This window comes from Xiphophorus hellerii, chromosome 4 (genome assembly GCF_003331165.1).
Source record: "Xiphophorus hellerii strain 12219 chromosome 4, Xiphophorus_hellerii-4.1, whole genome shotgun sequence".
Classification (NCBI taxonomy): domain Eukaryota; kingdom Metazoa; phylum Chordata; class Actinopteri; order Cyprinodontiformes; family Poeciliidae; genus Xiphophorus; species Xiphophorus hellerii.
The window spans coordinates 15,214,712-15,227,090 of record NC_045675.1 but is presented as its reverse complement, the minus strand read 5'-3'; the positions used below and the strand labels follow the sequence as shown (position 1 = coordinate 15,227,090).

Sequence of the window (12,379 nt, the reverse complement as noted above, 5' to 3'; positions counted from 1 at the left end):
TGCTTCTTTATAAGAGCGAAACTTGAAAGACATTGTGTTCATGAAATACTTGCAATCACGGCTGCGTAGAAATCGAGTTCGCGCTTTCTAAAAAAAACTGTCCTTTGGAAGCTTCCGTAGCAGTGATAAACATTGACAAGCAGCTGTTTCTGCATGTTAGCGCTCACGTGGAAGATTTTCCAGTGCAAGTCAGTGTTGAAGAAGCAGCTCATTTCTAACACCAACAACATCATGGAGCCTGTCATTAAAATAAACCCAGGTAAGAACAATGCTCCTCCTCGCTTTACTTCTGTTTATAAATGTAGCTAAGGTCCTGTCCAGGTCGCTACCATCGTTGATGTAGCTTCGTCTGTTTGGACTAATCCTAACCTCATTTCCCTCTTCTGACGTCCAGGAGCGTCCAAGTGGGACATCCGTCAGAGGGTTTGGGACTACATAGAGGAAAAGAACTTGGCTAACTTTCCCAGGCCTGTCCACAACAGAATCCCAAACTTTAAGGCAAGTTCCGACTACAGAAGAACCACCGCGTTTTTAAATGACGTGTTCCGACATCGTAGTACCTTTTTTATTATGTGTTCATGCTAATAGTTCTTCCACCATGAGTGCTGCTTGTGGGCTATTTTGGGTCTCTGGGGTCGTTATTTTTTAGGGACCCTAAAAATAGCACGGAACAACTGTTTTTCTCAGTTTTCTTAGGAGAGATACTTCACAGATACTGCGCAAAAGTTGCAGTTCTTCTACAGAGAAAGATGATCATCTATGCAATCTGACGCGGTTAATTCCAAAACTCCTTTTTTAGTTTTGCGCCACATGGTCGGTTTTCTGCTGAGTGGCATATTCGACACCATGTGCATGGAAGAGACTGGTAATGCGCAGCTTTGCTACAATATTTTATTAGATTTTTATGTGGTGGGCTCTGCTTAAAAGAGTAAATCATGGAGAAGTGGAAGGAAAATCTTACATAATATTCTAAAAACTTACAATTTAATTTAAATTTGTGTGCCTCCTCTAATATACCTAAATTAAATCCAGTGAAACCACTTGCTTTAAAAGTTCACCTAATTATCAAATATAGTCCACCCCTTGTGCAAACTAACCGCAGTGTAAATACAGATGCTCTGCAAAGGCTTCAGAGGTTTGTTGGGTGACTTTAGTGAAGAATCCGTGTTCTCTACTTTTAATGTGGGAAAATATAATGTTCAATAAAAATGGATGCTATGGCAAGGTACTATAGCTATGACATATCTACAAGTTGTCCTCTAAGCTTAATTAAATTTGGGCAACAGATTAATTGATTTAGAAACCTGCTACAAAGTTCCCTGTTTTTAGCTATACTTGCTACAAATCAGGAAACAATTAAGACAAAATTATCTTGTAAACATGACAAGTAGTACTACCTCTCAGTAGTACTGTTCATTAAACTGATTCAATTGAATTAAATCGGGTGTAAACACAAATGTATTTGCTACATTGCCTTTAAAATAGTAATAGCAGAGTCTTGTTATTTATTTATTCTTCTGGTTTATTTTCTTATTGTGTGTTTATTGATCAGGCAGCCAATCAAGCATGCAACAGGCTTGCAGAGCTTCAGGAGTATAGGTCAAGCCAGACAGTGAAAGTAAACCCAGACAGGCCTCAGCAGCAGGCTCGCTTTATCACGCTGGAAGTAAGTTGACCAAAGGTAAAAAAAAAAAAAACTTGTATGAATTGCTATTCTTTCCTCTCTAGGGGGCTTTCGGAGCCTGCAGCAAAGTGGCAGAGTTGCAGACTTTCGCCCAGACGGCCGAGGTGAAGGTGGATCCTGACAAACCTCTGGAGGGTGCTCGGTTCGCGGTGCTGCAGGTAGCATGCAGCTGCTGGAAGAAAAGCACCAAAAAGCACTTCCTTAAAAATAAAAAATTCTTTGCATTTTTATAAAAAAACTGTAGTTGCTCAGATTAATCTGGAGATATAAATCTATAAAACAGTACATGGAAAACAAACTATTTAGTGGATTTTTACATTTTTTTTAACTTTATATAATTAGTAACATCGCAACAGTGTACGTCATTTCATCTTGAATCTTACTGCGACTTTCATCCTCACTCTACAGTTCTCTGATATATGCCAGTCATATATCAATGTTTAATTAAAGTTAGTCTAATTCCCAGTCTTTAGTGGTCTATTGTTTGGCATAATTTACAGGCACAGAAGACTTTGTTGGTTCCAACTCCTCGTCTTCGCTCTGGTCTCTTCAACAAGATCACCCCGCCGCAGGGTGCCAACAAAGAACAGCTGCGTGTTTGTGCTTCATCTCAGGTTTGCAATTTCAACCTGAAACAGTATTCATAAGAGTCAGAGAAATTAAGAGGTTCTTCTAATTGTCTTAAGTTTTTGTAACTTTTAAATCTCCTGCAGGGTGTGAAGGACTTCAGTGTTCCTGTTGGCCTGGATGCAAAAGTGAAGGTTGACTTGGTGGTGGTTGGCTCAGTGGCAGTTTCTGAGAAAGGTTTGTTCTTTTTAACCAAAGACTGCTGTTTAAAAAAAAAAACAACTATATATGGTATTTAAAATGGTTTCTTCAGATCTGAAAGTATTGGAATTTTCTCATTTATTCACCTAAATAAAATAATGCTGTTGACAAACATTTTCTTTTTAATTATTATTAGCTTAGTTCTGTATGTTATATAATAAAAAAAACAACAACATTTCTTTGAAAAATGCCTGAACATGCACCTTCTGCAGGTTGTCGGATTGGAAAGGGAGAGGGTTATGCTGATCTGGAGTGGGCCATGATGGCTTCGATGGGAGCTGTGAATGATTCCACTGTGGTTGTCACTGTTGTCCATGACTGCCAGGTTAGTATTTGTCTGATTTTCTGGAAAATTGCAAATGTTTTATAGTATTTTTTTGCCATTTAATGAAACGATTAAATTGCTCCATTTGTGTTTTAGGTGGTAGACATTCCAGAGGAGCTGATGGGAAGTCATGACCTGACTGTTGATTACATCCTCACACCCACCAGAGTCATTAAGACTGAATGCAGGCTGCCCAAACCACAGGGAATCATCTGGACTAAGGTAAAAGCTAAGGCTATTTATCTGGCTTGTGTAATGCTAGTGTGAGATTACATTTTGGTTATTCTTTTGGCATGATGATTTAAATTAACTTTCTCAGGTTGAGAAATATATCATGTTAGTTGAAATCTAGTCAGAAGGGGACACATACAGTTGTGTTGTTGTTGTTTTTCCTTTTTTCTTGCACAAAAACTAAAGCTTTAATATTTAATAGATTCAATTGCAGCAGTAGGAACAATTGTTGCTGTTATGCTTTAAATACAATGAATTAAATGTTGTTTTATGTTGTAATTTTTTTTCTGTAAAAACTGAGAATATACTCTTACTTAAAGGTTATTATACCAATAAAATCTTTTTATTTTAAGTCAGACATTGTTCTCTGTTGTCCATTTGAAGTTGCATGTATAACTTCTACTGACTTTAGATTCATCTCTAAAGTCAACTGAATTTTTCCTTTGATTTTGTGTGGGTGAATGTATTGAGGAATACATTTTGACTTTTGTCACCTTTTCCATACTTTGACCAAAGCCTGTGTATAGCTTGTTTTGCTCGTATCTACTCACAGCCTTGCCTGTATGTAGCACACAATGCTGCCTTTCCAGTATTTCAGCTGTTTCTTTCGCAATGACCCAAACATATCAATTTTATTTTCCAGGAAACTAACATTCTCATTACATATGAATAGAAAACTTCCATAAACATAATCCTCCTCACCACTGGCTTTGCTTCAAACCACAGCGATATTAAATTTTTTACTCATCCAGCAGCAGAGTATTTGTTTGGTTTTCATAAACCCAGTTAGCTGCTCCTCTGCATTGAAACACTTCTTGCTTTGTCATGGTTATGTTAAAAACCATGACATATAACTACAAAAAGAAGTTGCAAAGAAAAGCAATAGCATGAATTAAGGCACTGCATCAGTCCTATTTGTTTCTTTTTTTTTTTCTTTTTCATTTTTAGCATCATTATACCTGGAAATCCTTTGAGATAAAATGTCTTTTTTGATGGAGACCTGGCCAAGAGGCACATTAGCATATATTTATAAAATTGTAATTAAAAGGTACAATTAAATCATTATAATTGTACCTTTATAATGATATAAAGATACATTATATAATTATATAACTTGGTCATCAGTTAGTAAAATGTGTCAATATTTTCACTTCCTATTAACTATTTTACCAGAGTGTTACTGTATTTTAGGTACTTCTAGGGTCTTTCCCCTCTGCCCAACGCACATATTGAATATTTATAAGATATTTTTAATTTCTTTTTTATAAAGAAATACAATTTTTAATATTATTGAATTTATTTTTTCTGTTGAAACGGTGAACTTGCTTGCTTATTTCTCTTGCAGATGCTTTTGCTGATGTTCTTGTTTCATATTGGAAGTCGTCTGCCTCTAGGTTTTGATCAGGCAGGTTTTGCAAATGTAATTTACCTTAAAGGCTTTACCCCAGACTGAGCTTCAGTGCCTACTTTATTAAGGTCACACTGCCCCCTAGTGGGCCAACCCCGCTTACTCATGTTCTCATGAGACACGAGTGTTTTAAAAGTGTTTCTTTATGCAAGTGTTTCACTCATATAACCCTCAATGCACAATACATCTGCTGTTTGAACGTATCCTCTCTGTGTGATGTCCAATCATTACTTTCTTTCCTGTGTATTTATAATATTGTGTGGCTTGAATCCTCCTCCTTATTTATTTCCACTGGCAGAGACTGTGTGTGAATTTCTTGTTGATAATATTTCTTCTCATCAGACACGATGAGCATATCATTCTCATCGTGTGGCCATGTTGTGTGTAACCTCTGGGTTCTCTCAGACACACATGTAAGTAAACAAGGCCCACTGACCTCCCAGACAGGAAGGCCAAGTCTGATCATCAAAGGCGGCTCTGCCCAGCCACCTTGGCTCTGCAGGGTTCAGGAGGAACGACGGGTCAAACAGGCCAGTGTGAAAAACAATAGGCTTGTATCCTTTACATGACTGGTCAGCATCAAAGGCTGCCAGGACACTTGAAGACCCAACAAATCAAGACGGCAGCGGTTATTTTTAACTGTGTGGGAAGTGAAATATCCTGAGGCTGTAAAGATATTTATTAACGGCGGGCAGTATGGGCTAAAACCGGTTCTTTTGTCTTTAGCTGGACGCAGAAAAGTTGGAGAAAATTCCCATCCTGAAGAAGCTGCGTGCTCTGGAGGAACAGGCTGGGAAGGACGTGACTCTGGGGACAGCGTCGCATGCAGCAGAGCCCGGTCTGCAAACTAATCAACCGAAAAGACAACCCAGACGGAGGCCAAGGCGGAATACACAACAGGATACTGAGGGAGAAACCAGCCAGGAATCTAGACGGGAGAAAAAAGGAGAGGCAGATCAGAAACCCAGACAGCAGCCTGCTAGAGCCAGGAAAGACAGCAGGGGAAGTGGCAGAGGAGATGAGGAGGGAGAGGCTGGCAAAGCGGTGAAAGGTAGGAGCAGGAGGATGGTGAGGGAGCAGGGCCCAGAGGAAGGTAGAGGTGAAGCTACGACCCAGAGGAAGCTCCCTCAAAGTGTGACCACCGTGTACCTGGGAGGAATCCCCGCCGGGCTACGCGTCAGCGAGCTGAAGACCGCGCTGAGGGAGAGGAACGCCGCCCCGCTGAGGCTCACCTGGCAGGGCGCACAGCACAGAGCCTTCCTGGACTACAGCGACCCTCAGGTGGCAGACCAGGCCCTGGAGGCGCTGCAGGATCTGAGCCTGAACGGTCACAGCCTGCAGGCCGAGCTGGCCAAGAGCCAGCGGGGACACAAGAGGTCCGGACAGAGACAAAAACCATCCGCGGCTGCGAAGTCAAAAGCGTCCCCGCCAGATGCTAAAAGTGACGCCGCCAAGGAGGCTGATCAGTAACAGCAGCAGGCAGCGTACCGCCACAAAGTATCTTCATATTAATGCATGTTTAATATCTTTAGAAGTGTTGTTCTGTTTTTATCATTTCAAATGGAATCTGTTACATGAGCTTAATGTTCGTTGTAGTTTTCCAGCAAAAACAAGACTTGAAGGTGTGAGGAAATTAAACGTAGGGTCAGTATGAAACATTTCCTGAATTGTATTTGTTGTAACATTTGAAATAAGCTTAAAGATTCCCACATGTGCCTTTCTCTGTTTACACCCAACTCTCACTCCATGTGTTTAGGTGATCTTCCTGCCTGAAGGTTTATTTTGTGTAATGTCTTGCTGCAGGTCATGATGTTTCTGTAGCTTTCTGTTCTAATTTAAAGACGCACTAAATTTATTTTTCATAGTCAAGCTTTTCCAGCTATAAAAAAGCTTTTAGGGCTGATAGTCTGCTGGGGGAAAAAAACTAAACAAGAAAAAACGACGCAAATGACTCCACCATCTGGAAACCGTGTAAATGATATTGATTATGGATGCATGAGACTTTACAGTGACATTTCAAAAACCTTTCAGTTTGCAAGAAAACTTGCATGCACAAAGTTGCCATGTCTTTAATTTATATATTTTTTAAAGCATTCATTTTTCGTTTTCTTTGATCAAATTCTAAAAAACAGAAGTGTTGTCAAATTTTGTATTTAAGATAGCATTGGAAACCACTGAAACCACACATGTCCCACTGGACAAACTCAAAGTCAAACCTTTTGTGCTATTTTAGCTAAGATTTATGTAAATCTAGGTAGTCTAGAGAGCCCTAGTTTGGCCGTAGTTATTTTTTGAGTTACTTGTGTGATTTAACCTGCAAAATTCAGGTGTTGTAGTTCGAGTTTAAGATCATTGTTTGTATTTTTGTGTAAAGCTGTTACGTTAAGGCAGGCTTGCTTCTTAGTCATTTGAACTTTTTTTTACTGTGACATCCTGATTCGATCCTCTGTTTAATCTGTTTGATAACACTATTAAAGCACCCAGTCATAACTAGACAGCATTTGTCATTTTTTCCCCCCAAATTAAACAGTTGCACCAAACTTTGTTTTGGTTGTGATGGATGTTGAAAAGGAGGAACTTGTGCCCTTTTGTTAAAATGAGAGATGAGAATTGTGAGCTCAGTCTTCAAACTAAAAACTATTCTAAATGGCAGAGCTTACATTTATGCATGGCGTTAAGACAATCATTTTCCTTTTTGAAAACGGGGTGATAATGTAACGCATAAGACGCCAGTTACACTTTAAAAGTGGAGCAAATCAGAAGTTTTTTCCTAATGAGTCACTGCCTTTCTGAAGTTCTCACTGCAGCTCACCTCTGAACATGTCTACCTGAGCTTCTCACAAGAGATTCATCTGAAACTCAATCATACAATCCCCTTATCCCGATTGGTGTGTAATGTATTGTAGCTCTGTTTTTTTTTTTTTTTTTTTTTTTACAGATCTCAATGTTACCTGACAAATGACCGCTTCGGTGTCAGCTCTGTTAGCTCTAAAGCCCGACTCCTCTGAGACACCAGCCCGCGGTGCATCTGTCTGCACGGAGCGGGGCTCGGGCTTTTTATGGAGCTGTCAACCAGGCCTGGCCTGGGAACAGCTGCCCGTCCCTCTCTCTCTCTCTCTCTCTCTCTCTCTCTCTCTCTCTCTCTCTCTCTCTCTCTCTCTCTGAGCCCCAACAGAGTCGTGAACCTCAGCAAATGTCATCAGTTAGTTAAAGTGCCGTTGCCCCTGCTCAGGCCGGGCAGCGTGGTATTTCACTGGGGTTCAGTCAGTGGTCATGCGAGATATCAGAGCAACTAAATGGAAGTGCGTTGCTCTCTGTGAGGATGCGCGCCTGGACTCCAGCACCAACAGATCCTACAGACTAAGATTGGCAAAACGATCCTGTGTGTTCCGGATTATAAGATTTGCGAGTCGGAGCAGGTCGCGTTGCATTTGGCTTCAGACTAGAACCAAAATATATTTTAGCATCTTTCCGGGGGTTAATTCAAAGGATGACACTAAAGAAACGAGAGCCGCAACCAAAAATGTTGCCCATAGAAAATCTTAATAAATGTTCACCATGCTGAGTTATGTTTTGATTTGGGTCTAGAACACGCTGGTCTACACATATTCATTATTTACGTTTACATTAATTGTGTCGTGTTGTTTCGTGTAATAATGAGTTAATGTTAGGTTATTCGTCATCATGTAGTTTTTTTCCACTGCACAACTATATATACATGTATTTTTATGTAGCCCTGAATGAGTAGGCTGTAGCAAAAACAATTCATTAGCATTTTTGATGCAGATTGAGATTCTTTTTCTAATTTTATGTTATTTTACTTTAAATTATGAATGTTTTTGAGTAATATATCTGAAATTTACGCTGGAGTGAGATATCTTTTGTTTCTTATTTACAACATCAAAATGTTGATTACCAGCCAGCGCAAACACCTGACTTTGTGAATCAAAGTTTATTTGATTTATTATTTTTTTCTTTGGAATCGATCATTTTTCAAATTGAATGAATTAACGTAGTGATTTTTTTCCCCCCTCCAAATTTCTTTAAAAAAAAATTCCTAATTTTAGGAAGAAGGGATCTGAATTATTGTTGAGCGAAACGCACGTTGGTTCCCAATGGTTGCCGTTTTTTCTTTACATATTTCTTCACAACATTCCTCTAAAAATGCAAGATAAACTCCCGTTTTATGGACTTAGAAGGTCAAACAGCCCCAGAATTCGGGTGGTTTTATTTTAATAAAAAAAAAAAAGATAAAACATCAGCTCACACAGGATGAACCCTCGCTGTTTTTCCTGATAATAGCCTATCTACACTAAGTGATAGAAGTAATAGTCCACATAAATTTGACAAACGAGACAGTGCTTACAATATATCCTTATTTTCATTTTTTTTTAAAACAAATAACACGCATCTTGACAAATATTGCCAATAAAGCACGGAACTCCTTGGCCAGTTCGCCGGAAACTGAAAATACAGGCCTAGAGAATAAATAAAAAGTTGCGCTTATAGGCTATTCAAAAAGTGCCAATTTTTTTTTTTTTTTTTTTTTTTTTTTTACACAGTATACAGTATGGACGTACAGTATATAGGCCTATGTAATGTCCATAATTATTTATTCAGAAATCAACGCCGGGTATTTTTGTTCCAGCTAATTTGTCAACAACATGAAAATTAGAAATAAAAAATAATAATAAAAAAAACTTTAAACGGAAAAAAAAAACGAAGGTGTGCATATTTTACAAAAAATTATTAAACATGTGAGAAGTGAGAGGTCATCCGCTCCGCAGGACTTAGTACCAAACTGCACGTTTTTTTCTCTCTCTCTCTCTTTGTTATGCCACTTTGAAGGTATGGAATTGTTTGTTTTATTATATATTATTATTATTATTTTATTATTGTGTGGCTTCAGTCGTCTGGTGTCCAACAACACAGGGAATTACTCCGGGCTACAGGAAGCAAGGAGCTCTCTCTCCTCAGCACAAAAGTCTCTCAGTGGTGATTTTTGTTGTTGTTTTATTGTTTTAATTCTCTGTTCCCGTGCTGCTGTCTGCATGGCTCCAGTCCGAGTGACTCACACACACACACACGCACCCACGCACACACCCACACACACACACACACTCCCACACCGTCCATGCGGTGTGCAGCGTGTCCCGGCGGGGTTCACATCACGCACGGCTTGATGTCCTGGTAGGAGACCTGCTGGTGGTGGTAGTAGGAGCTGTTTCCCGGCGAATGCATGGCGGAGGAGGTCATGGCGTTGAAGGAGAACACGAACTCCTTCCGGTCGCACATGCTGGGCGACTGGGAATGGTACCGAGGAATACCTGCGGAGAGAGGATGGGGAATATTAAAAGAAAAAAGAAAAAAAAAATCACATGTGTATAAATTCTGGGAAATTTAATTTTGAAGATGCCATAAATTCATTTCAAAAATTGTAGATTTATTTGTAAATACAAGAGCAATAAAAAAAATGATTATACTGGCATAGAATAAGTAAACTGAAAATATAATCCCGGCTCTTCTAAACAGTTAAACAAAAACACTTTCTTTCAGTTTTAATTTAAAATTTTCCAAATTACACTTTTGTTTGTATAATTTTAACTGTAAGTCGAACACGTTGTTTTTTGTTTTGTTTTGTTTTGTTTTGTTTTGTTTTTCTCTTTCTCACAAAGCCGAAGTCCATTAAAGAGGCAGAATCAAGATCATCGAAAGTAGAGGCGGGCTAAAAAGGGTTAATTGACAGCGGCCCTTTTGCACGCCAGTCCCGGAGGACCGGGGCCCTCGGGGCCCTCGGGGCCAGGCAGGCTGGACCTTACCGCGCTTGCTTTTCTAGCGCCTAGATTGGCACGCTTCTCTGCCATCCCCACGCCTTATTTGTCTTTATCCTTTCCATAAAAGAAAGTTAACGTCTCGTTCTCATTCAAGTTTTATTCCAAAGGAAACTGATACTTGCACGTTAATTTCAGAAGGATAAAATAGGTGGTAATTTCCCCTGGTGGCATTAATTTAGGATATTCCGTAATAAGGCAGCAGAATTAAGACGGTGTTGTTTGCACTGCGCTTATTTGGCACAGTAACCTACGTGTCCGTTTTTCATGCAGCCTAAAAAAAAAATCTACTTCTTTCGTGTGAATTAAATTTTGTGCTTCTCGTTTAGGAGTGTGGTCTTTTTATTTGTTTTTTTTGTGTGTGTGTGTGTGTGTTAATTTTCACAGCAGCAGCATCGCGGAATATTGAACAGTTTTGTGACATCGTAAGCTTTAAGTATACCTTGTAAGTCTGTGCTGCTGTGTCCGTTCTGGTGCAGGTACGACTGGTCCAGTGAGTGTGTGGGCAAGCTCGGCTGCAGGCTGTTCGCCCCCGGGTTGCACGGAGACAGCGGCTGCTGCTTGATGTACGAAGCCCCGTTGTTGAGCGACGCTGGCGGGGCCGAGGCCCACGCCGAAGCCGAGCTCGAGTAGACGGGGTGAGGCTCCATGACTCCCCCGCCGGTCAGCAACGGGGAGGCGGAATTGTCGTGGTGGGGGTAATCGCTCCCAGTGGACGCCGTGCAACTTCCCATGTAGGAATGTCCACTGTTGCTCGACAAGTGAGACATGGAGTGGCCGGACAGACCCATCCCATCCATGTTACCTGCCAAGTGTCCATTCATCATCCCGATCCCGCTGTCCAGAGACAGGCTGTTGGGCGGACAAGACAGGCCCCCGCCGCTCCCCTGGTAGTTGTACGCCTCGGGAATGTGGTTGAATCCCAGGCCGTTCATCATGCTGTACATGGGCTTCAGCGCCTGGCATTTGCGCCTGAAGCCTCTGGGTCTTCTTCTGAAGGAGCCCTCCTCGAACATGAATTCGCTGGCCGGGTCGATAGTCCAATAGTGGCCTTTCCCCGGTCGGCCCAGGCCCTTGGGCAGCTTAATGAAGCACTCGTTCAGAGACAAGTTGTGACGCACGGAGTTCTTCCATCCCTGATACGAGCCCCGGAAGAACGGGAAGCGACTCTGCAGGAACTGGTAGATCTCACTGAGCGTCAGCCGCTTGGTTGGGGAGCTCTGGATGGCCATGACTATCAAGGCTATGTACGAGTAAGGGGGCTTCTCTGGTCGCCGGATCCCTGCGTTCGTCTTCTTGGTTTTCGTGGTGGAGGACGCGGTTTCCATCACCACCGTCTGTCCATGCGGCTTCTCCGGCGCGGACATCGGGCTGTTCTGGGCAGGAGGCTGCGCTGGGGGCTGCTGGACCTCTGCCGTCATTAGTTTGCCTGGATTCAGTCTTCGAGGTGGCAAAGACAAAGAAAAAAAAATAAATTCTCCACTTACGGTTAGAAAGTTTGACAACACTTCCCTGGCATAAAGAGGAGGGGTGGGAAAAGACCCCAAACCCAAAAGCGGACGATTGTCTTTTAGACTCTCCTTCGTTGGTTTTAATTCTGTCCTGTCTGAAGCCGTTTATTTTTTTTGTTTTTTTTAAAGGTAACGTCCGAAATAGAGCGCGGAGCTGAACAGGAGCCGCTTTCCACTTCAGTTGCTGTGTTGTCGTGCGTCCGCGGAGCTCACTTTTTACTTATCTGTTGCCATCGGCGCATTGGAAGCTGTACGCCTTGTCATCCTAACGCTGGGGGCCCGCCCAGTCCCCTCCTACTCCAGTGGTGGGCTGCAAACATGCACATCTGCGTGCATGCGCTCACTTTTTTTAGTAGAATGATTTTATATCTAACAGATATGGATTTTATATGTTATCTCGAGCAAATTAATTTATTCATTCCACCCCTGGATCATAAAAATAACTATATGCATCTGTCTTCAGCTGCGGATCTGTGTCACACTGTGTTCCAATTTGAGTTTATGTTTGTTTTTATGCATGAATATATATTTTTTTAATTAAACAAAAATAATAAAATTTTC

General features: G+C 41.1%; 2 protein-coding genes across 4 annotated transcripts; one reads left to right on the top strand and one right to left on the bottom strand.

Moving 5' to 3' along the window:
* Window positions 1-102: 102 nt before the first annotated feature.
* On the top strand, window positions 103-6,971 carry mthfsd (methenyltetrahydrofolate synthetase domain containing). 3 transcript variants are annotated; one of them, XM_032560880.1, is made up of 9 exons: window positions 103-259; window positions 395-498; window positions 1,553-1,666; window positions 1,729-1,842; window positions 2,185-2,298; window positions 2,398-2,488; window positions 2,725-2,837; window positions 2,934-3,059; window positions 5,203-6,971. In XM_032560880.1, the coding sequence occupies exons 1-9, from the start codon at window positions 154-156 to the stop codon at window positions 5,944-5,946; spliced, it is 1,626 nt and encodes a 541-aa protein (XP_032416771.1). In that variant the 5' UTR covers window positions 103-153; the 3' UTR covers window positions 5,947-6,971. The 3 variants fall into 3 exon arrangements, with proteins under 3 accessions (XP_032416771.1, XP_032416773.1, XP_032416772.1); XM_032560882.1 differs by lacking the exon at window positions 1,729-1,842; XM_032560881.1 differs by lacking the exon at window positions 1,553-1,666 and having other exon boundaries at window positions 154-259; window positions 5,203-5,946.
* Window positions 6,972-8,413: 1,442 nt separating this feature from the next.
* foxf1 (forkhead box F1) lies at window positions 8,414-12,298 on the bottom strand. The gene is made up of 2 exons (XM_032560883.1): window positions 10,750-12,298; window positions 8,414-9,803 (listed from the first exon to the last, which is right to left on the bottom strand). Exons 1-2 carry the CDS (start codon window positions 11,726-11,728, stop codon window positions 9,640-9,642), a joined length of 1,143 nt encoding a protein of 380 aa, XP_032416774.1. The 5' UTR covers window positions 11,729-12,298; the 3' UTR covers window positions 8,414-9,639.
* Window positions 12,299-12,379: the final 81 nt, after the last annotated feature.